This window comes from Dermochelys coriacea, chromosome 15 (assembly GCF_009764565.3).
Source record: "Dermochelys coriacea isolate rDerCor1 chromosome 15, rDerCor1.pri.v4, whole genome shotgun sequence".
NCBI classification, from domain to species: Eukaryota; Metazoa; Chordata; order Testudines; family Dermochelyidae; genus Dermochelys; species Dermochelys coriacea.
Genome location: NC_050082.1, coordinates 28,530,837 through 28,556,463, shown reverse-complemented (window position 1 = coordinate 28,556,463; position 25,627 = coordinate 28,530,837). Strand labels below are relative to the sequence as shown.

The window sequence follows — 25,627 nt, the reverse complement described above, 5'->3', positions numbered from 1 at the left end:
TTGTTAGTCTCTAAGGTGCCACGGGTACTCCTTTTCTTTTTTCGGATGCATCAGAAAGCTAAATGCAGTAGCTCGCTTGTTGGTCTGTTTTGATCGTTACTTGCTGTCTCATTTGGCTTCGGTGGGAGCGAGTGCAAACAGCGGGCTCAAGCTTTTTGATGAATTAATGTTCCCACTCCCAACATCTCTAGGACCTTGCTACCATATGATGCATTACTATTGTATCCGTTTTTAGACAGCATCCTGAACACCCGTGGTTGGACAGGATGGGGAGAGTTTCGCAAATAGTTATTTTAATTTCTTGTGCAGCGTCCCCAGCAAGGGGCCAGGTGGGATAGGGGGAGCTTTGCAAACACAGTAACCGTTACTATCTTTAATTGCCATGCCGTATCTCCAGTGTTGCAGCCGAGGGAACTTTATAAATACAAAAAGAAAAGGAGCACTTGTGGCACCTTAGAGACTAACACATTTAAAATTTTCTTTCCTTTTTGCGAATACAGACTAACTCGGCTGCTACTCTGACACCTGTCTTGATAAATACACTAATGAGTATTTAATTCCCTGTGCACTGGCCCCCGCGCCATGGTACACATACAGGGTTTATTGCATTTTCAGTTATTACAGTGAAATCTGCAGTGGTGGTGGGAGGATGAGCCGGGACGCAGCAGCAGGACCGGACCCATTTGCTATGGATCGAGCTGTTAAGCCCAACCAAGCTCTTGGGGGGGGGCTGTTGCCACACACAACATGGCGGCCAAGCCTGGGTCCTCCCCCTATCGCCAAGCGAAGGGGACCTTCCCTAAGGCCCCAACGTGCTCAGGGCCCGAGGCGGCTACACAGGTGCCGGTAGGAACGCGTGCACGAGCAGGCCGTGAATCCTTACTCGGAAACGGCCGTTGCCGCGGAGCTGGGTCGCGCGAGCTGCTGGCAAGTGTTCGCCCTTCTCTGCGGGGGCGGTTCGGTCAGGCGCGCCAGCGGCAGCCCCACTGCTTGGCCGAGCTCGGCAGGCTGCGCAACTGAGGTAGCTGCACAAGATGGCGGCGGCGGCCGGGGCCCAGGAGGCGGCGGCGGCGGCGGAAGAGCGGCGGCGGGAGGGGGCTCGCGAGTCGGAGGGGGAGTGCGGGGACGAGGGCGACTCGGACGCCTCGGCGGACGGCGAGGATGAGGAGAAGGAGAACGAGGCCGAGATCCAGCGGCTGGAGGAGCAGGTGGGGGGCGGGGAGCAGCGCGTGTCCCTCAAGCCCCGCGTGGAGCCTCCCTCAGCGTGTCCCCGTCCCGGGTCTCCCGGTGGGGTCCCCAGGGCGCAGAGGCTTCCCGCGGCCGTCGGGATCGCTGCGGGGGGCTGCGCTCGTTCCCCGTTCCCCGGCTGGGGCGCTAACGAGGCGGCGGGGCCAGGTCCGGGGTGCGCGGGAGGCAGCCCCTCGTTCCCGGCCCGCCGCCCCGGGGGCCTCGCGCGTGTAACGTGCCCGGGTGCGGGTCCGGGCACCGTGCCTCGGGGCGGGGAGCGGCGCCGGCCACTCGGGCATCTGCTCCTGGCTCTCCCGGAGGACCAGTGGCGCTGCACGGCCGCTGCTCGGGTTGGAAGGGTTTAGGTGGAAACAGCTTCCCCAGCTCCAGGTCTCAGCGCCACGTGCTTTCTGAGCAGGAGGGCCGAAGCTGCGCCTTTTCTGCCCGGCTTTCAGTTCCCGCAGGGCTCGGGGAGAGACCCCGGCTCCCGAGGGCTGGGCTCCATCTCGCCCGCTGCTCTGCGGCCCCCATCGCTGTGCTGGCCAGGCTGAGGGCTAGTCAGTATTGCGAACGAGAAAAAACACTCCGTGTAATGTACATCAACTGTATCAAGTATCCTTTGTCGCTCTAGTTGTCTTCATCTGTAAGGATCTTGAGGGCAGGGACTGTTTTCGTGTGTCCTTGCATGTTGTGGGTGCGACTGGGCTACAAATGATGAATGAAGTATTGATATCTCTATAGAGCAAATGAATAAATATGGGAGGGAGTCTGTATTATAGTTCCTCATTAAATATTGGGGCATAGGTCGCATGTGAAGAAAGTGAGGGATTTTTGTGAACCAGTGGACTAGGAATGTGGTGGTATTGATGGGTGAATTTGCGGAAGAAAGTGAGTATCCTGGATGACACTTTTAGGCGTGGGGAATTCTTTTGTGTTTATCCATTTTGTAGTGTTAATCCAGGATTGTACAATTCTGCTGTCTGTTGCAAAGGATTGAGAAATCCTTTCAGTTTATATATAGTTTCAAATTCTTGGATCACACCCTGGAACTGCTTTCAAAAAACCAACTATCAAATTCCAAGTTTTATAATCATGTGAAATGTATGTAAATTACACTGTTCTTAATCTTGGCTGTTAATTTGAGACTTGAAATGGGTACCTTCTTTGGCCATCTAGCTACAGAGCCCTTTCAGTTGGAGAGACACTCAGTATTTCTACAAAAGTGTGCTAATTGCTCTCAGTTTTAGAGTGGTAATTATGAAAATGTTATACCTGTGTAAAGGAGACCTACTATTGTGTAATCCTTCAGCAGTTTAATTGCTATGGCAAACTATGGAATGTCTGCTAACTTCAGTGGGCTTTCTTTATGCACTGATTACTGAAATAGTTGATGGTTGCGGCCAGGAGCAGCAATTTTTGAGGACTGGTATAGTTTGAGAGCATGACTGTCTGGTGCTGAAATGGACTGCAAGGTGGACCCTACAGTAACAAGTCTAGGGATTTTTCTGAGCTTGACATACACTTAGAAAAGGGAGGCAGAACCTTAATGAGAAGAGAACTTCAGAACTGTATCTTGTAGGTGAGAACTGCTTTTGTTGGCTATTTCCAGTTACTGTAGCGGAAGCTGAAGCTCTTTAGGTTTTTATACTAGTTTACTAGAACACATTCTCAGTTTTGTTAAACGATGTTATTGAAAAGTGGAGATTAACCCAGTTTGGATACATACCATCATTTTTACCATTGAAATGATGACTTGGTCAATATACACAACTAACCTCCGCTCAGTGAGGCTTGCAGGCAATCGCTTATTATGCTTATCACCTGAGGTTCCACACTATTAAACAGTGATTTCTTGCTCTAAGAGCCTAATTCAGTCATCTGTATCAGGTTTATAAAGAATACTTCTGACATCTGAATACTTCTGTTATATGTATGTATTTCATTTTGTGCCCTGGATGGGTTTTTCAAACGATAATGAAACCTTGCACTACCCCATGAGGGACAGTGGGAGGTACGTATTGTGTTCATCTCGCATGAACAGACTGAGGCTATGTCTACACTACCACTTAGGTCGGTATAACACATGTTGCTCAGGGATTGAATAAACCATCCCCTGAAGGACGACCTAAGCACCAGCTGCCGCTGCTCGTTGGAGGTGGATTAATTAAGTCGATGGAGAGCACTCTTCCGTTGGCTGAGAGCTGCTGCGCTGCTGTAAGCTCTCTAGTGTAGCCGTAACCTGAGATGCTGAAGTTCATGGAGTCGATGGCACAGTCCAAAATAGAACTCTGGAGTTCTGTATCCTAGTTTCCTGCCCCAACTGCTAGATGTACTCTGCCTTACATTTCTTTAAATCTCATTTTTAAAGCTTTCCATCAATGCATTTGACTATAACTGTCACTTGGACCTGATAAAACTGCTCCGCCAGGAAGGAGAGCTGGTAAAGCTTAGAAGAGCCCGCCAGAAGATGAGTGAACTCTTTCCACTTACTGAAGGTACAGGATAATTTCAGTGTTATCCTTGTGAACTCCCTCCCCTGTTTTTAGCAGTTAAACTGGACATTTTGTAAAATACTTGTGTTGAATTTTAACATGAAGTCCATGAGACCAAATCAGACATCTTTGGGGATTACTGTTATGTGGATGATTCTGGCTATAATGTCCAGTATTGAGTGTACAAACTCCTGCCAAAAGGTTAATATTTTGTAATCTTCTGAAGATGATGCTGTTGAAAGTTGCAGATAGCCCTTGAGCCAGAAGTTTTTTATTTATTTATTGATGGTACAGACAGCAGTGAGTAAGTTTTCCTACACTGCCTGGCTGATGTGCCTTGGCCCTGACATGGGAGGACCTGTTCCAGAAGAAAGGGCGAGAACAGTCTCTGTGGCTATTCAGTGATTGGTATCGGCAGTCTGTTCAGAAGGGTATCGTTTGTGCTGGTGATCCCTTGTGCTGTGGACCATTGTTCACTGCGAATTGAACTCACACCAATTATACTCTTTTCAAATAGGCATCATGGTAAAATTCTACCTTCACAAATAGAAATTTGACTATATATTTGGTGCCATGATGGTAAAAATTGGCCAAAGCTTTAGTGAAATTAACTGTAAAGGTTAAAAAAAAAAGTGTTACAAAAAAAAATCACATTTTCAAACAATTTTGTTTAGTGGTGCCAGGTTAAACTAATTTCTTATCTTTTGGACTCTCTTGAATATTCTTGGTAATGTACCTCTAAAGTTCTGCTGTTTTACAGAAATTTGGCTTGACTGGTTGAAGGATGAGATAAGAATGGCTTCTGAAAGCACCGATCGCGAGAAGGTTTATGAGCTGTTTGAGAGAGCTGTGAAAGACTATATCTGTAAGTTGCAAACACATCCTACAAAATAAACAATTGTAGCTTTGCATTCAAATAATTGCTTTCTTTTTTCCTAAGAAGGTGTTTTCTTATGGTTAATACTGAAATACTGGATCGGAAGTATTAGTATGAAAAATACTCCCCCAAAGTTTTTTTTTTTTTTTTTTTTTTTTTTTTTGGGGGGGATCTGTGATGAAAAGAATAGCTGTTTAAAAGTAGGTTTCAGAGTAGCAGCCGTGTTAGCCTGTATCTGCAAAAAGAACAGGAGTACTTGTGGTACCTTAGAGACTAACAAATTTATTTGAGCATAAGCTTTCGTGAGCTACAGCTCACTTCATCGCTGTAGCTCATGAGAGTTTAATAAATAAACTCAAATAAATTTGTTAGTCTCTAAGGTGCCACAAGTATTCCTGTTCTTTTTGTTTAAAAGTAATAACTCATAATCTGTTGGTGACATATAGTTGGAGATTTCAAGTTTGTGCAAATTGGAGAGAAGTCGTTGAATGATTCAGTTCGATTGTATCATTTCATTTATTTCAGCGGGCAGCAAATGGTTAACACTACATTTTCTGGTTTTGGATCATGTTGTTACCTGATGAAAAGTATTTCCCTAAAGCTATTGAATCCTGTATTCCATAGTGAATTCTTCTATCTTGTGTTTAAAAAGTGTTTTTAAAAGGCTTATTTTCAGTGCCTTGCGTTTTTTCTGTAGCCCTTATTTTGTTAGTTCCTGCTGTCTTTAATGTATTTCATTGTGCCCACTGTCCATGAAAGCTTTTTCAGAATGAGTTGCCATTATTACCACAAAGACACCATCCTTTATTAACCAACCTGCTAAGTACCTCAGCCGGCCTACACTTTACAGCACTAGACCATGGGGACTCTTATTAAAGAGAGACAAATATTTGGTACTTGTCTACACTTGTTCACCAGGCGATGGCTGCTGCTAAATACCTAATTATTGCGCTGAACAACCAGGTTTGCTTCATGTATTATGGTTGTGGGGCTAGCTGTGAAATTAATTGGCAGATATTATGGAGGTATCAGTAGTGGCTTCATAGTTAATTCTTCAGATCTGCAGGCAAAGCCACTCTTGAATGTCTAAAAACCTTGTAAAAAGGAATTATTCCCTCACCTGTCATAATTGAATTGATCTCCAAGAAAAGTGACGGAATTGCTCACCCAGCACTACTTATCTCCGTTTCCAACAGACCATTACTTTTTGTTTTTCTTTATTTTTTTACACTATCTTTTATGATAGTTTGATTAGAGCAATAAAAATAAACACTCAAAGCTAAAGGGAAAGATAGTGTGCTAGTTTTCTAATTTGGAATGGCATGTGGGGGAGTGGGATGTTTGGAACTTGGGAGATGAATGGCCCATCGAGTTTTGTTGTGGAGCTGGGAACATAGTGGAGGGCTATAGAGTCACATGGGAGCTCTGGTGCTCCGTCCTGCTGTCTGGCTCTGCTTTGCAGCTCTTCTCCCAACTTCTTTGTCCTTTCTTGCTCGGCTCTGCTGTCCCTATCAATGTCCAGCTTATCTCCCTTCCCACCCTTCCCTGAAGGCATTAAGAGTTTGGAGTTTTCATAAACATTATGGAATAGAGCAGTTGGAAAATGGATTTTCCATTCCATGAAAATTTGTTGAGAGGTCTAAAGTGTTTTTGTTTTGATTCGGGACAAAAAGCCAATGGGGGGGGGGAGGGGGGGCTAACTGAAGTTCTGAAAAAAGCTTTGTTTTGGGACATTTGGATATTTTATTTTGATTTTATCCATACTTTATATATATTTTAATATGAATAAAGTAAATTTAGAAACAGAATCAAAACATTCCATTCTAAATGTGTGTTTCCAATTTTTTTTTAGAAACAAAATTTGCCAATCTATCCAATTTTGCAAAATAATTGGTTTTGCCAAAACAGCATTTTCTGACAGAAAACTGTTTTGATAGAATTTTTTTGACTAGCTGTTACAGAAAATCTTGTATCACCATTTTCAGCCTGATATACTTTACTTAACTTGCACGCACCAGTATGGACTTACATGTGGAACGACGTACAGAGAAACTTAAGAAATCCAAACAAACCCACTACTCATTGAAATACATGAGTGTAATAGTTAACATGGCTGGCCTTTAAGGATGCCTGTTGGTAGGTCAGATAGAAATATGTTAACTATTGGAAGGAGGAGGTACAGTAGTTGAGGTTGCTGGGGAACTGGTGAGTTGATTACATTTAGGGTTTTGAGTGACTTGCTCTTTAGGGTATGTGATGAAAAGTTATGCAGTCTCGTATCCTTCTCTCTCTATACCTTGCCCGTTGCCAGGGCATCCGTGCCCTTAATTGGTAGAGAAATAAGAATAATGGAAGTGTCAGGCTGGAAGGGACCTCAAAAAGTCAAGTCCGGCCCCCTTTTTTGAGGCTGGACCAGGTATACTAGACCATCCCTGATGGGTGTTTGTCCAGTCTGTTTTTATAAACCTCCAATGATGGCGTTTCTACAACATCCCTTGGAAGCCTGTTCCAGAGATCAGCTACCCTTATAGCTAGAAAGTTTTTCCTTATATCTAACCTAAATCTACCTTGTTGCAGATGAAGCCTGTCATTTCTTGTCCTACATTCGTTGGACAGGGAGAACAACTGATCACCATCCTCTTTAAAAGAGACCTTAATATGAGGCTTCAGCAGTGCTGAGTGGGACTGTTATCTCCCCTCTCTTACATATGACCATCCGGTTAATATACCCTAGAATGATATTACCCTTTTTTGCAATTGCATCACGTTTTTGACTCATTCAATTTATGATCCGTTATGACCCCCAGATCCTTTTCTGCAGAACTACCACCTATCCTGTTATTCCCCGTTGTGTAATTGTGCATTTGATTTTTCTTCCCATGCAAAGTAATTTGCACTTGTCTTTTATTAAATTTCATCTTGTTGATTTCAGACTGTTTCTCTAATTTGTCAGGATTGTTTTGGATTCTAATCCTGGCCTTCAAAATGCTTGCAACGGCTCCCAGCTTGATGTCATCTGAAGATTTTATAAAAATACTCTCTACTCCATTATCCAAGTCACGAATGAAACTATTGAATAGTACCGAACCCAGGACTGACTCCTGTGGGACCTCACTAGATACACCGTCCCAGTTTGACATCAAAGCATTGATAACTACTCTTTGAGAATGGTTTTTCAACCAGTTGTGCACCTGCCTTATAGTAATTTCATCTAGATCATATTTCCCTGATTTGCTTATGAGGATGTCATGTGGGACTGTGTCAAAAGCCTTACTACAATAAAGATATTGTTTATTGCTGCTCTCCTATCCACTAGGACACTAACCCTGTCAAATTGTATTGGGGCAAGAATGCAGCATGAAATAATATTTTAGTTTCTCTTTTCCTTTGTTCAAGTGTAGGGTGCAAGGAAAGTATATTGTTAGTATATATTAGGTGCTGTGTATATGCTATAAACACTAGATGATTTGGGAAATAGAAGGGAGATTTTTTTTTCCCTAGGAGAAGACTTTACTTCATTGTTTCTGATGACTTTTGTTTAGGTCCTGAAATCTGGCTTGAGTATGCTCAGTATTCAATTGGTGGCATTGGTCAGGAAGGTGGGATTGAGAAAGTTCGCTCAATATTCGAAAGAGCGCTGACTGCAGTCGGCTTACATGTGACAAAAGGAACAGCAATCTGGGAAGCTTACCGTGAGTTTGAAAATGCCATCTTGGAAACAGTACAGGTAATGTTCAGATTTTTCTGTTATCTCAGGAGTGAGCAATTGGCGGTGTCAGTTCCGATAGGCTTCTCAACAATCAATGCATCTGTTCCATTGCTGTGGAGTGGTGTCATTTGTGATGCATGCAGTGAGGAACCTCAGTCCAGATACTAGTTTTCCTTCCTGCTTTTGCATTGGCTTGGCACTCAGAAAAATAGCTTTAAATTAAACCAAATATTTCATTATTAAACACTTGTTTTTTTCTCAGTAAATATTTATCAACAAAACTCACCCGTATTTGTTTTCTGTCTTTGGAGATTTTCTACCTTTCCTCAGAATTCTTTCATTTACTTCTTCTGTGTGAATGAGTGTTGGATTCCAGACAAAATTTTCAGAGCATATTTTCTCTCTGAAATATGCAAGCACAAAGCCTAAAAAAATAGTCCCACAACCTGGCCGATAGCATTACAACTCCTGTTTCTTGGTATTTTACAAAATAAGACATTGAAAGAGCCACTCTCAGAATGCTAATAACTATTTAAATAGGGGGTAATTGGAGATCATGATATTAAGGAATCCAGTCTTTAGTCAGGGTTGTTAGGGTACCTGGAAGTCTTAGAGGATATAGTTTGTGTATGAACTTCAGGGATTTATTAAATTAGGTTAGAAACTGTCCTGTAGTTACTGACATTGGGCTTGTGAATTGCTATTATCACATGTCACTGTCTTCTTCAGGTACACTAATAGGCTTGTTGTGATCTTAAACATAATTTACAAATGTATGTACATCTCAGCTCTTGGTGAGAAATGCTCCTTGCATGCCTTAGACCTCCAGGCTGAGCATCTTTCCTATTGTGAGCTTGTACAGTTCTGTCACATGAGATGCTTGTTTTCCCTGTCTGCTTTGTAAAGATTGTCATTTGGATCTGAGGTCTGTTATGTAAAATTGCACTTGGGTTTATTGTTTATCAACCCAGGACCCAAGGGAGTTGGGTAATGCTCAGTATGTCTTTGTTTGTAGCCAGCTGCTGGCAGTATTCCCTCCCCTGAACAGCAGCAGACACTCTGTGCACAGCTTGAGAAGATCCACATGTTGTTTAGGCGCCAGCTGGGGATCCCATTGCTAGGTAAGAGTCTATGAACTTGAGAAGACTGCATTAATAAGGCTATAAGTTCTCCTTTGAGTTGGGCAATGATTATGCCACTGAGTTCTCCTTTTGGTCATGCCACAGAAAATACTGCTGCAAGGGTTGTGTATTTTTGAAGTGATAAGTCATGGATGTGTCATTCTGAGGGCTTCAGAGACTTTCTGTGCCTCTGCTTTGTTTGGAAATATTTTGCTTACTAATTGATAACTTGATTTTGTAACTCTTAAGGAAATAGATATTGCCAAAAAATCTTTTAGTGCTTTACATACTTTGGTATAATGTCTTACAATTTAAACTAGGAACTTTTAAACAGAAGACAGTAAGGCGTGAAGATGCCATGGCTATAGGCATGGTATAAGAGTAGATCTGTGTGGGAAATAGTTTTCTTGTCCCACTAAAGCTATTGAGATTTCAACCATTTTTTCCATTCCCCATCAGGATAAAACCGAGACCTCATGAGGTTTTTCCAGGGGAAAAAAAATATAAAAGAAGAGTCTACACCCCAAACTAGCCAATAGCCTGCTGGTTAGGGCACACACCGTTATCTTGGCTTTTGGTGTTTCCCCCAATGTCCAATAAGGTTGCCAGCTCCATCATGCTTTCACTTTCCTCTGTGTCCCCTTCCTTTCAGAGTCTAACCAAACCCAGATAAATACAGTTCTCTCTCACTTTTTTTGACTTGCACATGAAAACAGTTTGGCTTGTTCTCTCTCTTCCCTAAAGCCTTAGAGTAATCCTGCTGTGTTTTTGTTCAAAACCATTGATGTTTTAAACACAGTTCGTCTTGAGTTTGAATTAGATTGTCCTATGTAGGAACTGTTACCTCAGCCCTTTAACCGAGTGGCCAAGCTATACAACTCAGTATACAAACATGACAGCATCAAAACTCATGATGCTGAGTTCAGATTACTTAGTAAGATAATTGTTTCAGTTGCTTTGGTACTTGGTATATATTAATAGACATGGAAACCACATATGCTGAATATGAAGAATGGTCAGAGGATCCTATACCCGAAGCAGTAATAAAGAACTACAAGAAAGCATTGCAGCAGATGGAAAAGAATAAACCATATGAAGAGGCACTGGTAACTATTTTAACCATGTGTTGTGAGACTAAGCAATCTGTTTTTTCTAAACTACAGAAGTAAACCAGTGACTTTGAAAACCCTTTTCAGCAGTAAGCAACATAGAGGAAACTTTCCAGTTGTCTGTATTATTATTATTATTATTATTATTATTATTATTATTATTATAGACGCTGTTGAGAATTTTATAGCAGCTTGAAATAGTACTGTCTATACAGTGACACCTGCATCAAGAATCATTCTACAATATCCCTATGGTGCCCATTAGAATTCTTGTTAGTTTTCCAGCCCTTCCAGACATTTTGACCTCTTAGGGATAGAAGTGTATATTTGAACCTTCCCAGAGCCTGACCTGTATTCAGAGATCAGTGAAAATCAAAGGCCACAATCCAGTTCCACTGCTTAGAATTCTCCCAGATCTACTGATGTTTTTGGGGCTAAACTCTTGTTCTTCAGAATATTGTTCTTGGCCTGTAAAATGCTGTTTTGATTCAAGGTTGATCTGTGTATCTTCCTGACTGTTTCCTTTTTGTACTCATATTTGTGTTCTAGTTGGTTGCTGAAACACCAAAGCTAGCAGAATATCAAGCCTATATTGACTTTGAGATGAAAGCAGGGGATCCAGCTCGCATTCAGTTAATCTATGAGCGTGCCCTGGCTGAGAACTGCCTTGTGCCTGATCTGTGGGCACGTTACAATCAGTATCTGGTAAGGAAAGCAAAAGAATATTACCTTTACCCTATTTTGTAGCCATAAGTGTCTCTTCGGACTCAGTGTTGGATTCTGCCTCAGTTTACCCACTTTCATGTAAGCTGTCAGGCCAACTAATCGGACAGCTGTGACAGGTGACCAGATGTCCTGATTTTATAGGGACAGTCCTGATATTTGGGACTTTGCCTTACATAGGTGCCTATTCTCCCCCTGCACTAGTCCTGATTTTTCACACTTGCTATTTAGTCATCCTAAACTGTGTCAATGAAGTTTTCACCAGTATCTCTCTCCCTTTTCTCAGGATTGCATTTATTGTTCAAACACAGACACACTTTGACATTGATCAGAACAGGTAAATTGGGTCCTGCCCTCTGGTCGATCCCAATGTGTTTTGTGTGTGGATGGGAAGGCGGTTAGAGTCAACACCCAAATAAGAGCCCGGGTTAACTCTGCAGTGAGGACATACCCATACTGAGCTGCTTCCTAGTCTCCTATCTTACCTCCTGGAAAGTATTGATTAGGCACAAGTGCTATATCTAGTTCCCTTTAAGGGAACGTCTTATGCTGTGATGCTAAATTATTTTTTCTTTCTTGCACTCTAAGCGACTAAGAGGTTATTGAGGATTCATTCAATGCTTTTATTACATCTGTCTCATTACATCTGGTAGCAGAGCAGAATGGGTTAATTGCTTGTGGTTTGTGTTAATTGAAAGTGGGACTAATATGCTACACTGTAACAGGGTGTAACATCTCTCCCTTTTGAGGTGGTCAACTTGAAACGGCAAGTCTCAAAATTTATATGAAATCAAAGCCTGCTTTTTTTTTTTTTTTTTTTTTTGAAGGCAGCTTTTTTATTTTTTGTAATGTATGTATCTGTGTTGGGGGCCTGTCTAATGAGAGGAGCAGTGGGCTATTTTGCATCCTTTAATTAATCGTGTGGTTATTTTAGGACCGGCAGCTGAAAGTGAAAGAATTGGTGCTCTCAGCACATGATCGAGCTGTTAGGAATTGTCCTTGGACTGTCGGGCTGTGGAATCGGTATCTTTTAGCAATGGAGAGGCATAGAGTTGATCATCAGATTGTTTCTGGTAATGAAATACTGCTGTCATTAGTTATTTACCCTGTACAGAGCTAGCTTCCAAAGTGTCTGGACCAGGATGTTTTCTTGTAGATGAATGATGATGTGCATAGTATTGAACAAGGAATCGGAACCCATTCTGAAATATCACTAAAACTAGGTTGGATTAATGGAAACACAGTGGAACCATTTTACAGTAAAGTCTCTTTCCTGCAACAATTTCACGTTTAAGCAGAGGTTTCGTTATAACCATAATTACGCATTACTGAGTGGAAACAAATTTGCAATTTTCATACTAATTTGCCAAATCAGAATATACTATATACAGGTTCCACTGCATCATTCAGTTTTTTGAAGTATAACTTTTGATTCATAAAACCACAGAAATAGCTCCCTCCCAATCCCCCAATCTACTAACTCCAGTTATTGGCAAAGGGAACAAAAGCAAATACATGTTTGGTTTTATTTTTCTCCCTAGAAAACTTTGAAAAGGCTTTGAATGCTGGTTTTATTCAGGCTACGGATTATGTAGAGATCTGGCAGGCATATCTTGATTATCTAAGAAGAAGGGTGGATTTTACACAAGGTAACTGTATATAAATTTATGAGAATAACTCTCCTTAGTTTAGAGACTAACAAATTTATTAGAGCATAAGCTTTCGTGCGCTACAGCTCACTTCATCGGATGCATTCAGTGGAAAACACAGTGGGGAGATTTATATACAAAGAGAACATGAAACAATGGGTGTTACCATACACTCTGTAAGAAGAGTGATCAGGTAAGGTGAGCGATTACCAGCAGGAGAGTGAGGCGGGAGGGGAAGAACCTTTTGTAGTGATAATCAAGGTCGGCCATTTCCAGCAGTTGACAAGAACGTCTGAGGAACGGTGGAAGGGGGGGATATAAACATGGGGAAATAGTTTTACTTTGTGTAATGACCCATCCACTCAGTCTTTATTCAAGCCTAAATTAATTGTATCCAGTTTGCAAATCCCCCCCCCCCCCCCGCAGGTAATAGCTCACCTTAAGTGGTCACTTTCCTTACAGTGTGTATGGTAACACCCATTGTTTCATGTTCTCTATGTATATAAATCTCCCCACTGTATTTTCCACTGAATGCATTCGATGAAGTGAGCTGTAGCTCATGAAAGCTTATGCTCACATAAATTTGTTAGTCTCCTTTTCTTTTTGCGAATACAGACTAACACGGCTGCTACTCTGAAACCTTTCCTTAGTTTAAATTCTTTGCTCTGTCTTGCCTTTAGAAATGGCAATATACTCTTCTTAAAGAGCCTCTAATAATTGTGTTTAAGATGTTGTTAATTGTGGAGGAAATAGTCATTTGGCATTTGTTAAAACACAACTTGTATAGTTCACTAAATCAGTTCAGACAGAGAATAGATTGTCCCAAAATTCTTTCTCTATTTTTGATCTCGTGGCTCTATTTGTCCTTTTAAACTCCATATGCAATGACTTCTGCTGAAGTGAAAAATGCTTTTTGAAAAAAAAACAAAATTTTGATTGGTGAAAGTGAATTTCTTCTTTGCGCTGCAACATTTGTGAAGAAACTATAGTAGGCTAAAGGAAACGGAAATCATTATTTTAAGGTGCAGATATATTTCTGTTTTTCTAAAGACTCAAGTAAAGAACTAGAAGAGCTGAGGTCTGCATTTGCACGTGCAGTGGAATATTTAAAACAAGAAGTGGAAGAACGTAAGTCAGAGCTTTGAAATATTCTCATTCTTTTCGCTCCAAAATGGCTTCTTTTCTATTCTGTGTGTGTTATGTTGAGGCTGAGGTATATTCATTTTCTGATAATTTTCTAAGCTTGGACCACAAATATAGTAAAAGATTTGCATTACAGATTTACTATAGTGTTACAAATACTTCGCTTGTGAATCACTGCTTTTAAACGTGTCAAACAACTCTGCTTTTTTTTTTTTATCTGAAGGTTTTAGTGAAAGTGGGGATCCATCCTGCACTATAATGCAGAACTGGGCAAGGATTGAGGTAATATTTCCATCAATCAGTTGTATTTAAATTGTGTTTATAGAGGTGTACGTACTCCTTCCTCTGAACTACTTGGGCCCTTTTGTCAGTGTTCTGTATAGCTGAGGCTTTCTCCCTGTTCCACCACAACCACTCCAAACTGATCAACCACTCAGGGTGTACCTGAAGGCATGAGTTCAAAGACCCTGAGTAAGCAGCAGTCTGATTCAGATTAGAAACAAGACGCATGGTTTCCGTTCCTTGCTTTGCGACAACCTTGTTCAACATTGGATAAGTCACCCCTCTCTTTCATTTCTTTTCACCTATAAAAGGGGATATATGCCTAACTTGCATGGATATTATAATCACAACGTGCTTTGGTTTCCTCAAATTAAAGGTGCTAATGAAGAGCATTTCAGTAGTACTGGCTGTGAAATTATCTATTTAAATAGAGCATCTGTTGTATCTATAAATATGAAGAAAGATGTTTTAATGTTTCATTATTTTTAAAGGTGTTCAGTCACAAATAATATCTGAAATTAAAGACATTCAGAAATATTTAAGATCTTATATAATGTATAAACTGAAATATGTCTGGCAACCAGAGGTCAACATTGGGATGAGAAGAGCTCTAACTGTGGAGAAGTTAGCTTTCAGTAGCAATAGTTTATTCTGACATTTCTTGCGCGTCATTTAAAAGGTTTGCAAAGTGTGATGAATGTGCCTTTCTGGTTTCCTCTGTGTGTGGATGATTCTTACCTATATTGAATTTTTTTTAATGTTGCCTTTTTAGGCTCGCTTGTGTAACAATATGCAGAAGGCCAGAGAGCTCTGGGACAGCATTATGACTAAAGGGAATGCCAAATATGCCAATATGTGGTTAGAATACTATAACTTGGAACGGTAAGAACTTGACTTAATGAAGCAATGATTAATTTCTGCCTCAGTTTCTCCATTTGCAAGATGGGTCCAGTGTGGTTCACTGGGTCATGTTTGTTTAATGTTTAAGTGCTTTTGAGATCTTCTAGGGAAAGCTGCTGTAGAATTGCTAAGTTTTATAATAATGGGTTATGCATATTATCTAGGGGTGAAAGCCGCAAATATAATTGCTCCTTATTGTCACATTTCTCCAATTCAGGGCCCATGGAGATACCCAGCACTGTAGGAAGGCCTTGCATCGAGCTGTGCAGTGTACAAGTGACTACCCAGAGCATGTCTGTGAGGTGCTGCTATCTCTTGAGAGGATAGAAGGTAACTTCTGTAGCTCACTATCGTGTCACTTCCTTGGTTTATTAAGTTCAGAGTTATTGCCCAGCAGAACTCCTGTGTCGTGAACTCTAAGCTAGTGAGGCTGTGCTTCCGGTGAAGTAGAATGGTAGTCCTGAATTGTTCTGGTACACAGTGCATTTTCTCAAGAAACCTCTACTTTCAGGGAAGTTCTGGGCAGGAAAAATTCTTTACTGGGTTCTGATCCAGAGCCCATTGAAGTTGATGGGATTCTTTCAGTTGACTTCAGTGCACTTTGCATCACACCCTATAAAAGGCTTCCATTGTATTTGATTTTATTATAATCCTTTTAAAGACCACTAGGTAGATTAGGAATTCGTTTTTGCATTGTGTCTAATGATAGGTGATATTGAGGGATATTTCCAAAAGTTTCATTCTTTCTTTAGTAAATGTGTTTTTTTTCCTCTAATTATGGGAAGAGTAAAAATCATTTTTTATATCCTATAGGCACTTTAGAAGACTGGGATGCAGCCGTTCAAAAAACGGAAAATAGACTAGCTCGAGTTAATGAACAAAGAGTAAAGGTCAGAATTTCTTTATATGAACTATCCGAGAAATCAGTAGGAAACAGTTATTCCAAGGTCATCCTTACAGGAGTGGTTTGACTTAAGCTTCTTCTGTCAAGCCCCACAAATGATCTTGAAATATCTGTAAGACTAAGGCCTTGTCTACACTGGCAAGTAACTGCTCAGTAAAGCAGCTTTCTGCGGTGTTACTCCTGAGGTGTACACGCTGCCAAGCCACTAGTGCGTAGAAACTCCTCAGTTGCAACGTTGCAAAAAAACCACTTTGATGAGAGTCGTAAGCCTTAAAGCGCAGAGGCTCCAGCGCTGTATTGGCAGTGTAAACACATCACAGCACAGAAAGCAATCAACTGGTTTCTGGAAGACGTGTCCCATAATCCCTCACGTGTCCACTCTGCTCATTGTTTTGAATTTAGCTGCCCTGGAGACATGCTCCTCTCCCCTTTCAGAGCTCTGTTTCTGACAGCCCTTGCATGCTGTGCTGATCTGCTCTGGGACACAAAACAAACCTTTAATGTGGAATGCTCCTGCTGTTGAACACAGAGGCAGATGTGTGTATGAGAGAGAGATAGATTGCTGTGCAGAGAGCTGGAGAGGGAGACGGGGTGGGGACTGATGTCGGGGTTTCCCCTTCCCTCTGACTCAGGACTGGTTGCTTCCCACCACTGTCTGAACTTACAAGACAGCATGCTGACAGTCTCTGTCCCCCAAAACACACTGTCTCTTCTTCCCCCACCACCCGTTTCAGTTGAAAAGCAGTTGGCAATGTAGTAGGATGTCCATGGAGCAATGGGATTGGGAAACTTGCATCATGTGATGCTGTGCCTGCCCAATGAGGCATTGCAAACCCTTCCGAAAGCACCCTGCGTCCAGTTGCACAGTGGCATAGCTACCACAGTGCACTGCTCTCTGCCATTGCAAGAGCTGCTAATATGGATGCACTCCACTGTCACGAGCACAGTGTGGACACTCAACAGCTGTTTAATTCCAGTGCTTTAATAAAAATGGTATAACTTGTTGTGCAGAAACTTGCTAGTGTAGACCTATCCTAGAAATTGCTAACCTCTTAGTGTATTGATATAACTAGTTTCTCTTGTACCGGACGTCTAGTTGATACTTATGAAGAGGTAAAATTAACATGACAATTAAAACTATAGAAATGACCAATTAAGATGCATCTGTTAAGTGATCCTCCCACTTGGGCTGCATGTATAAAGCTTAGGGGAAGAATCTATATCTCATTGCTATAGATACATGCAACATACTTCTAAAAAGAAGCGCTTCAGAAAAAATCTGCTTAAGTTTGCAGTGACTGACAAAACTCCTCAATGTTTCCAGGCTGCTGAGAAGGAAGCTGCTCTTGTGAAGCAGGAAGAAGAAAAAGCTGAACAACGAAAGCAGGCTCGAGCTGAGAAAAAAGCTTCAAAAAAGGCTAAAAAAATGAAACCTGGAGACAAACGCAAAGTAGAAGATGATGACGATGGAGAGTGGGGGCAAGAGGAGGAAGGTATAAACTGTAGCTTAACATCTTTCACCACTTAAGACAGCAGGACTTTTAGTTGCCTTTCTGTAGTCAGCACAGGTCAAGGAAGTCTTGTTGGGGTCTCCTTGTAGCTGTGTGTTCCAAAGGGATCTTAATTTATCTCTACCTGTCAATCACAAAACTGCCTCTGTTGCATTTTTTGGTCATCAGTGATCATAAAAATGAAATAGTGAGTGAACACTTAAATTACCTTAATAATGGAAATAAGTTTAAAAGAACGCTCATTAGATACATCTCCTGGCTTATACAATTATTTCATTGCATGTAAACACAAATTGAATGAGGTGGCAAAGTTTGCAGATGATACTAAACTGCTCAAGATAGTTAAGACCAAAGCAGACTGTGAAGAACTTCAAAAAAAAAATCTCACAAAATTAAGTGATTGGGCAAAAAAATGGCAAATGAAATTTAATATGGATAAATGTAAAGTAATGCACATTGGAAAAAATAACTCCAACTATACATACCATGTGATGGGGGCAAATTTGGCTACAGCTAATCAGGAGAAAGATCTTGGAGTCATCGTGGATAGTTGTCTGAAGACGTCCACGCAGTGTGCAGCAGCAGTCAAAAAAGCAAACAGGATGTTAGGAATCTTTTAAAAAAAAAAAAAAAAAAAAAAAAAAAGGATAGAGAATAAGACTGAGCATATCTTATTGCTCTTATATAAATCTCTGGTACACCCACATCTTGAATACTGCATAAGGATGTGGCCCCCTCATCTCAAAAAAGATATACTGGCATTAAAAAAGGTTCAGAAAAGAGCAACTAAAATGATTAGGGGTTTGGAACGGGTCCCATATTAGGAGAGAATAAAGAGGCTAGGACTTTTCAGCTTGGAAAAGAGGAGACTAAGGGGGGATAGGATAGAGGTGTATAAAATCATGATTGGTGTGGAGAAAGTGAATAAGGAAAAGTTATTTACTTGTTCCCATAATATAAGAACTAGGGGCCACCAAATGAAATTAATGGGCAGCAGGTTTAAAATAAATAAAAGGAAGTTCTTCACACAGCGCACAGTCAACCTGTGGAACTCCTTGCCTGAGGAGGTTGTGAAGGCTGGGACTATAACAGGGTTTAAAAGAGAACTGGATAAATTCCTGGAGGTTAAGTCCATTAATGGCTATTAGCCAGGATGGGTAAGGAATGGTGTCCGTAGCCTCTGTTTGTCGGAGGGTGGAGATGGATGGCAGGAGAGAGATCATTAGATCACTACCTGTTAGGTTCACTCCCTCTGGGACACCTGGCATTGGCCACTGTCGGTAGACTGGATATTGGGCTGGATGGACCTTTGGTCTGACCCAGTATAGCCATTCTTATGTATTATCTAAACCCCGATTAGCTGAAATCTCCCTATTTTTCCCCTGACTCTATGTATGTCCTCCAAACTATTCAAACAATTTGCATTTACATGTGTTTATAACAGCATCTCAGAAGGTTGAAACAAAGGTTTCTCGTGGAATGTTCCCCAGGGGGAGGAACATGCACACAGTCTTACTCAGGCTGGTTTGAGAAGACTTCTTATTTTTGGGAAGAATGCTATTACCCACTTATTTGTGGGGAGGGAAAAACACATGATTATGCAGAGATCATACAATGTGTGCGATGAGATAGGAAGTGGAAAAATTTGCTAACCTTGTTTCCCTTTAATGCCTTCACTGTCCTAGGCATGCAGTCCTTATCTCTCCCACTCGAAAAGGATTGCTCTTCTTTGTGTTAGGATCTTATTTTGCACCTGCAGTTCCAGGTGCTGAGCACTTCCTTGGATTACGCTGTTAGAGGAAGGCAGCCTTTCCCTTAATATATATGTAAATAAAACCCTGCTGTTTGCTAGAACATCTAAGTCATTTAAGGCTTTTGTTTCACTAAACAGCAGAACAACCCAGCAAGAGACACAAGGGTGATGGTGATAGTACACACGTTGAAGAGGTGGAAGATATGGAGATAGAAACTGGCCTGTTTGGAAGAAGTACACCTGCGAGACCAGCTGTTTCCTCTAAACAAAAGGAAAAGGCAGCTGCAAGCCGAAAAGAAGCTCCCAGAGTTCTCCATGATAGTGCTAAAGATAATGTCACCGTTTTTGTCAGCAATCTTTCTTATAGCATGGAAGACCCAGAAGTGAAACTGAAAGAGCTCTTTGAGAGCTGTGGGGAAGTGGTGGAAATCCGCCCCATATTTTCTAACAGGGGGACTTTCCGGGGCTACTGCTATGTAGAATTTATAGATGAAAAATCGGCTCTACAGGCCCTGGGATTGGATCGCAGGATTGTGGAGGGGAGGCCAATGTTTGTTTCTCCCTGTGTTGACAAGAACAAGAATCCAGATTTTAAGGTACAATACTTCTTAATCATTCAATAAATAACCTTATTGATGAGATTGTATAGGAAAACTAGCGGCATGTCTAGTCTCCAATAATTCTTCCAAGTGATCAACCCTGCACTCACCTCTTCATACTGGCAGTCCAGAATTTATGTTGAGAAATATCTGCACTAGATACACTTGGTGCATGTTGGTGACACCTTTTGACACAATAGATTATCAATAAATAGCTTGATTGGTACTTTAGTGCAGAGGTTCTCAACCTTTTCTGTACTCTTCTGTTACTACAGGAAAAAAACACTCCTCTTCCCTCTCCCCCGCCCGCCCTTTGCAATTTAGCCATAAATAAGGGAGGGTAATTGTGCTGCCTTGGTTGAGAAACCCACACCGTTGATCTTTTTGGATGGTGCTAGATAAAGTGAAAGGCACTTGACTGGTTGAGCCTCCAAAGCATTTGAAGCCCTTCAGAATTCTTGCATCTTTTCAGGTAGCTGAGCCACATGCTAGAGCTGACTTCTACAGTGATCGGTGTATCTCTGACTGTCTACATTTGAATAAACCCTCCATCATTTGTGTACTTAGTGTAGTAACCGTGCTTCTCAAAAATCTCCTATATTTTTCAAATCTGTAATATGCTTTTCAAGAGGCTGCAACTAGTGCTAGGTACATAACTAGTAATACAGGGAAAGGTTTGTGCCAAATATGGCAGAAGTAACCATTTGCAGGTATTGTATATAGTGAACTTTTACCCATGCACGATCCCAAAGTGCAGTGTTTGTGAAGCACATCAGCACTTCAGTTGACAGCCGTGGAAGTATAGTCACTATCCTTAAAGTCTTGCTAATGTTTGTGTTAGATGCAGAGGGGGTGTGTGCATGCACGCAACTTGCTACGCTAGCTAGATATCACATATTATTTTAACACTAAAATATAGCATGAAGACACAGTTAGGGAAGCTCTTCCTGAACTTGGAGCAGACCTATACTATTGTAGAGACTCATTGGGGTGATCTATACTATTGTATAGACTCATTTGCTTGCTTAGAGCTCAGACTGAATTCTTAGAAGTGCGTACCTGTTAGTTGTATTGTTGTAGCGCATAAGAGCTCCAAGCAGGACAGAGGCCCTATTGTGGTAAGTGTTGTTATAATCACATAAGACACAACCCCAGTCTCATACTAATATTTAATAGTCTGAAATTATGGTGTAAATTGGACATATGTTCTCTGAATGTCTGCATCTGGACAGGAATTAATGTCCCTTTTTTACGCCAGGTGTTCAGGTACAGCACTGCACTAGAGAAGCATAAACTATTTATTTCTGGTTTGCCATTTTCCTGCACTAAAGAAGAGCTGGAGGAGATGTGTAAAGCACATGGAAATGTGAAAGACATTAGGCTAGTTACTAATCGAGCTGGGAAACCTAAGGTAAGTGTCCAACACCCATGTTAATGTAATGTTAACGTTAATCTAAATTTTAAAATAAACAAGGAAACTCTTGGATATTTTGGATCCAAAAGATAGATTCTGTGTTTAAAATCAAACAAGGGAGTTGGAATGTTTTCACAAGCTATTCTTTAATCCAAAACCAGATTTATATCTTCTTCTTTTGCGGTATCTGTAACCCAAACTTTTCAGCATTGTGTTAGTGCATGAGCACCAGAAAGTGAAATTGAGTCTGTCGTCTTGTCCAAATTAAGTGAAATGCAAAAAGTATGGGTATAAATGGGAGAAAAAGATGTTCTATAGAACTTTCAATTTTAGTAATAGGCACTGGTAGTCTGAGAATAATATGTATTTTTTAAACTGATCTCACCTGACAGTATCCTTCTGATGTAAGTATATGGAAATACAGCTGTGATCATAACTAGTTTTAAAACTACTTCAGTTGTTTTTAATTCTTTGACTCTAGTGATCTCAATATGTCTTCTGGCAGTGGATGTGGCAGTAAGGAATTAGCCACCTCATCTCATGACAGATTTTGTTACATTTACATCTGTATAAAATTAAGGACATTCATTAAATGAGAGATTTTTAAGTCAGCTGCTGTTCCCTCAAAATGTTGTCCTTCCACATTTTACTCAAATAGACATGATTTAAGTGGTAGTCACTCTTAACAGCTGTCGTCCTGCTAATCATGTGTAAGTTGCGTGTACTAAGAGCATGCAGATCCATTTTAAAGCAATATAATCTTTCAAAAATGGCTCCCACTGTATGTCTTGTAATCGATGCTCTCCACGTGCTTCACTTGGCCTGAAAAAGTATGTTCAGAGCTTGGCTTGAGCTGGGATTCCTACTTAAAAGCCATAGAATTTATTTAATCATTCATAGCTTAAGCAAGGTCACATTTTAAAACTGGATATATTTTTATGGTCCAGAATGATGTGTCTTCAGAGATTATCCAGCCTTAAAAGTGCATACAAACTATGGGGCCTGAAGAGCAACGGTAATACAATTAGAAGGGCATAGTTTTGCACTTCGTGAAGTCACTGCCAGTATCACTGGCCTACTATGCAGTGACAGCTGCTAGAAATCTCCTGCGTTGTGTGGGAGGAAGTGCCTCCATGCAGCCTCTCCTTATCCATGTTTAATTTGAAATGAGTGGGGAAACTCTCACCCACGTGGACCATTAGCAGTGTGGTTAGCAGCTGCTGTATAGTGAAACCTGAACAGAGAACCGTTGCTTTTGGGGAATGCTTTGTTGCTGATGACTTAAAAGTATTCCCATGTGGTTTGTGGGACAAATTTCTCCAGTCCTTCAGAGACCGCTTCTACCATTCAGTGTTGATGATGTTGCCTAAAATATATTGGCTGCTCTTGAAACTAAAGTAACTGCTTATGCCATAGGGTAATGGACGTTTTAATCTAGTAAAGAATTGCAGCAGATTCCATGTGGATCTTGCCCTTGTAGCTGCTAGATGATGCTGCATAGACTCTCATTAACTTTCACTGGGCTAACCTGTAAATCTGATGATTCTTTCAAACCCTATGGTCTCGGCCTAGTTGCAGGTGCTCGAGAGCTGTAGTGACATCTCACTATGAGACTGCATTCTGTGGTGTAGCGCTTGAGTGACTGTTTACCTACTTGCTAAAGTACAAAATACATTTTCAATTAAAGGGGGTCTCATGAGGAGCAGGTAGCAAACTCTCTGGTCTCTAAACAGCCATATAGCTTTGAATTTTTCAGCACACCTGCAGTTTCACCATGAAGTGTGGAACTTCTTCTCAGCCATATGTCATGTCTATAACCTACCATTGTCACTTCAGTCATCTCAGTGCAGAAGCTGTCATGCAGAAAATATACACTGATACTTAACTAATTTGTCTTCAGGGCCTGGCCTATGTAGAGTATGAAAATGAAGTGCAGGCCTCGCAGGCTGTATTGAAAATGGATGGCCTGACAATTAAGGAAAATGTCATCAAGGTGGCGATCAGTAATCCACCTCTCCGAAAATTCCCAGACAAACCTGAGGCAGGGAGAACCTCACAGTCTATGGTACCACGACAGATTTATGGAGCGTAAGTATTCATGGCATGTATTGCTTGGGGATGCTTAGGTCTGCAACACAGGGATACTTAGGGACCGCACCGAGGACAGGTGAGGATAATGTTTGAAAGGTGCTATAGAAGTGCCTTATTGTTATGGTTTAGGGAGTTGCGAATTCACAGGGTTGGTAATGGGATGTAGTCACTTCACACTTCTAGATTGCTAGTTCAAATCCAGCCCAGCCCCGTGCAGCAGTGACAGAAAGGTACCATGGAGTTGATGGATGATTTCTCATATGAACATCTGAGCATAAAACTGGCCTGAATTATCTGCTATTGGCAGTCTTGGCAAATTGGCTAGGGCTTGTAATGGGTAGGAAGGCAGAGCTCTCCTTTCATCTCAGAAAGGTACTCCCACAGATAAGGGTTTAAGGCACGCTAGTAGACCAGGGTTGTGCTGCTGTGTATCTGTTCAATGGATAAATAGGAGACTTCAGTCTCCAGGGCTGTCAGGGTTGGTACCTCTTGCCAGCACTTAAAATACACTCTTTCAAAGGGCAACAAAATGAAAGCAACATAAACACTGCATTGCCTGTTAATAAAACAACTGAGAAAGGAACAGTAGTTAAATGGGTGTTCCTTGTGGCGAACAAACCTTTGTTTCTTTCCTCCTGATTCAAATTAATGTACCAAAACCACCCCCTCAAAACTACTTAATATTCTCAAACATGCCTTTTGTTTTTTTAGACGGGGGAAGGGCAGAACTCAGCTCTCAATGGTGCCTCGTGCATTACAGCGCCAGAGCAATCTTGTGACAAAGACCGAGAATGGGATGGTCCAGAATTCACCAGCAACTTCATCTGCATCCACTGAGGAGCCTAAAAAGATGTCCAATGCTGATTTTGCCAGGATGCTACTGGAAAAGTGAGCAAAAGTAAAATGAGAGATGCCTTTTTGGAAGCCATGTTGTGTCCTTATTTATGCTAGCAAGAGAAACAGTCAATCACACTCGTGTAAATAGTTCTCTGGACTGTTGCATTCACCGAGATCCAGAATGGGGCTGTACAAATCCAGTTGTTTATTTTTCTCTGAGAGCAAAAAGGTATGTTTCTTGTTCCGGTAAAATGGCTTTAAATGATCCCTCATATTGAGGGTAATGGGTGGGGGGGATCTTCACTTTACAGATTGGGTACAAGATGAAGTTTTATGGAGTATTCTTTTTTACTTTTTTAAAGAATGAGACGGTTGAGTGAAAGCTTAATGCTGTGATTTAGAGCCCCACTGGTCACAAGGATTTGGTTGGTGATGGTAGACAGCCTCTGTGGCAACATACAACCCATCTTACACACACACAGACTTATTTCAGAAGTCCTGGGCCCGTACACCACCTTTCATTTAAAAAGTTCATATGGCAGATGCTAGTAACTTCACCACAATGGCCTATTTTAATATTGAGAGGGGAGGGAGTTCTATAAAAATGTATTCAATTGATGTTCCGCTCGAGTTGCTCTGGTTTTATATTGTGTATTTGTAAATGACATTCAAACTATTATTTTTAAGCTTCATAAACAATATTAGAGCTGGTACCTTTCGTTTCATGTAAAAGCTGTATATGCAACTGCGGACCATTTTACCTTTTGTTTGCTAAACGCCTATTCCATGGCTTGACAGATGCTTTCTGTATGGTTTGTTGCTTGAATTTTGTTTTGTACACAACGTGAAGTGCAAGTTATTGCTTTATTAAACTAAAGTTCTCAAAGGTTTTTTAAAATACTGTTGCTTTTGTTTAGATATGGTGTCTGAATTGCACTTACCGTATGGTAGCAGTATATTGACACCTAGCTTTTCTCACAAGATCTTCATTTACTGTACATTTTAGTAAAGCTTTTGATACTATCCCACATGACCTTCTCATAAATAAACTAAGGATATGCAACCTAGATGGAGCTACTATAAGGTGGGTGCAAAACTGGTTGGAAAACTATTCCCAGAGAGTAATCATCAGTGGCTCACAGTCACATATTGAATGGGGTCCCGCAGTGGGGTCCGGTTCTGTTCAATATCTTCATCAATGATTTAGATAATAGCATACAGAGTAAACTTATCAAGTTTTTTCAGATGATACCAAGCTGGGTGGGGTTGCAAGTGCTCTGAAGAAT

The 25,627-nt window shown here is 41.2% G+C and overlaps 1 protein-coding gene across 1 annotated transcript; it reads left to right on the top strand.

The window, feature by feature from the left end:
* The first annotated feature begins 906 nt into the window (after nucleotides 1-906).
* Nucleotides 907-25,231, top strand: SART3 (spliceosome associated factor 3, U4/U6 recycling protein). Its single transcript, XM_038373408.2, has 19 exons — nucleotides 907-1,208; nucleotides 3,596-3,722; nucleotides 4,480-4,584; nucleotides 8,139-8,323; nucleotides 9,321-9,426; nucleotides 10,408-10,532; nucleotides 11,085-11,240; nucleotides 12,193-12,331; nucleotides 12,800-12,907; nucleotides 13,958-14,035; nucleotides 14,274-14,332; nucleotides 15,105-15,214; nucleotides 15,450-15,562; nucleotides 16,046-16,122; nucleotides 17,461-17,629; nucleotides 19,539-19,996; nucleotides 21,258-21,410; nucleotides 23,314-23,501; nucleotides 24,216-25,231. The coding sequence occupies exons 1-19, from the start codon at nucleotides 1,035-1,037 to the stop codon at nucleotides 24,394-24,396; spliced, it is 2,811 nt and encodes a 936-aa protein (XP_038229336.1). The 5' UTR covers nucleotides 907-1,034; the 3' UTR covers nucleotides 24,397-25,231.
* Nucleotides 25,232-25,627: the final 396 nt, after the last annotated feature.

What these genes read in the sequence shown, in the direction of transcription:
- SART3 (XM_038373408.2), top strand. Translation starts at nt 1,035, where the DNA reads ATGGCGGCGGCGGCCGGGGCCCAGGAGGCGGCGGCGGCGGCGGAAGAG. An exon ending in CACGTTACAATCAGTATCTG is followed by an intron (nt 11,241 to 12,192) that starts GTAAGGAAAGCA and finishes TGGTTATTTTAG; the next exon opens with GACCGGCAGCTGAAAGTGAA. An exon ending in AAAACAAGAAGTGGAAGAAC is followed by an intron (nt 14,036 to 14,273) that starts GTAAGTCAGAGC and finishes TTTTATCTGAAG; the next exon opens with GTTTTAGTGAAAGTGGGGAT.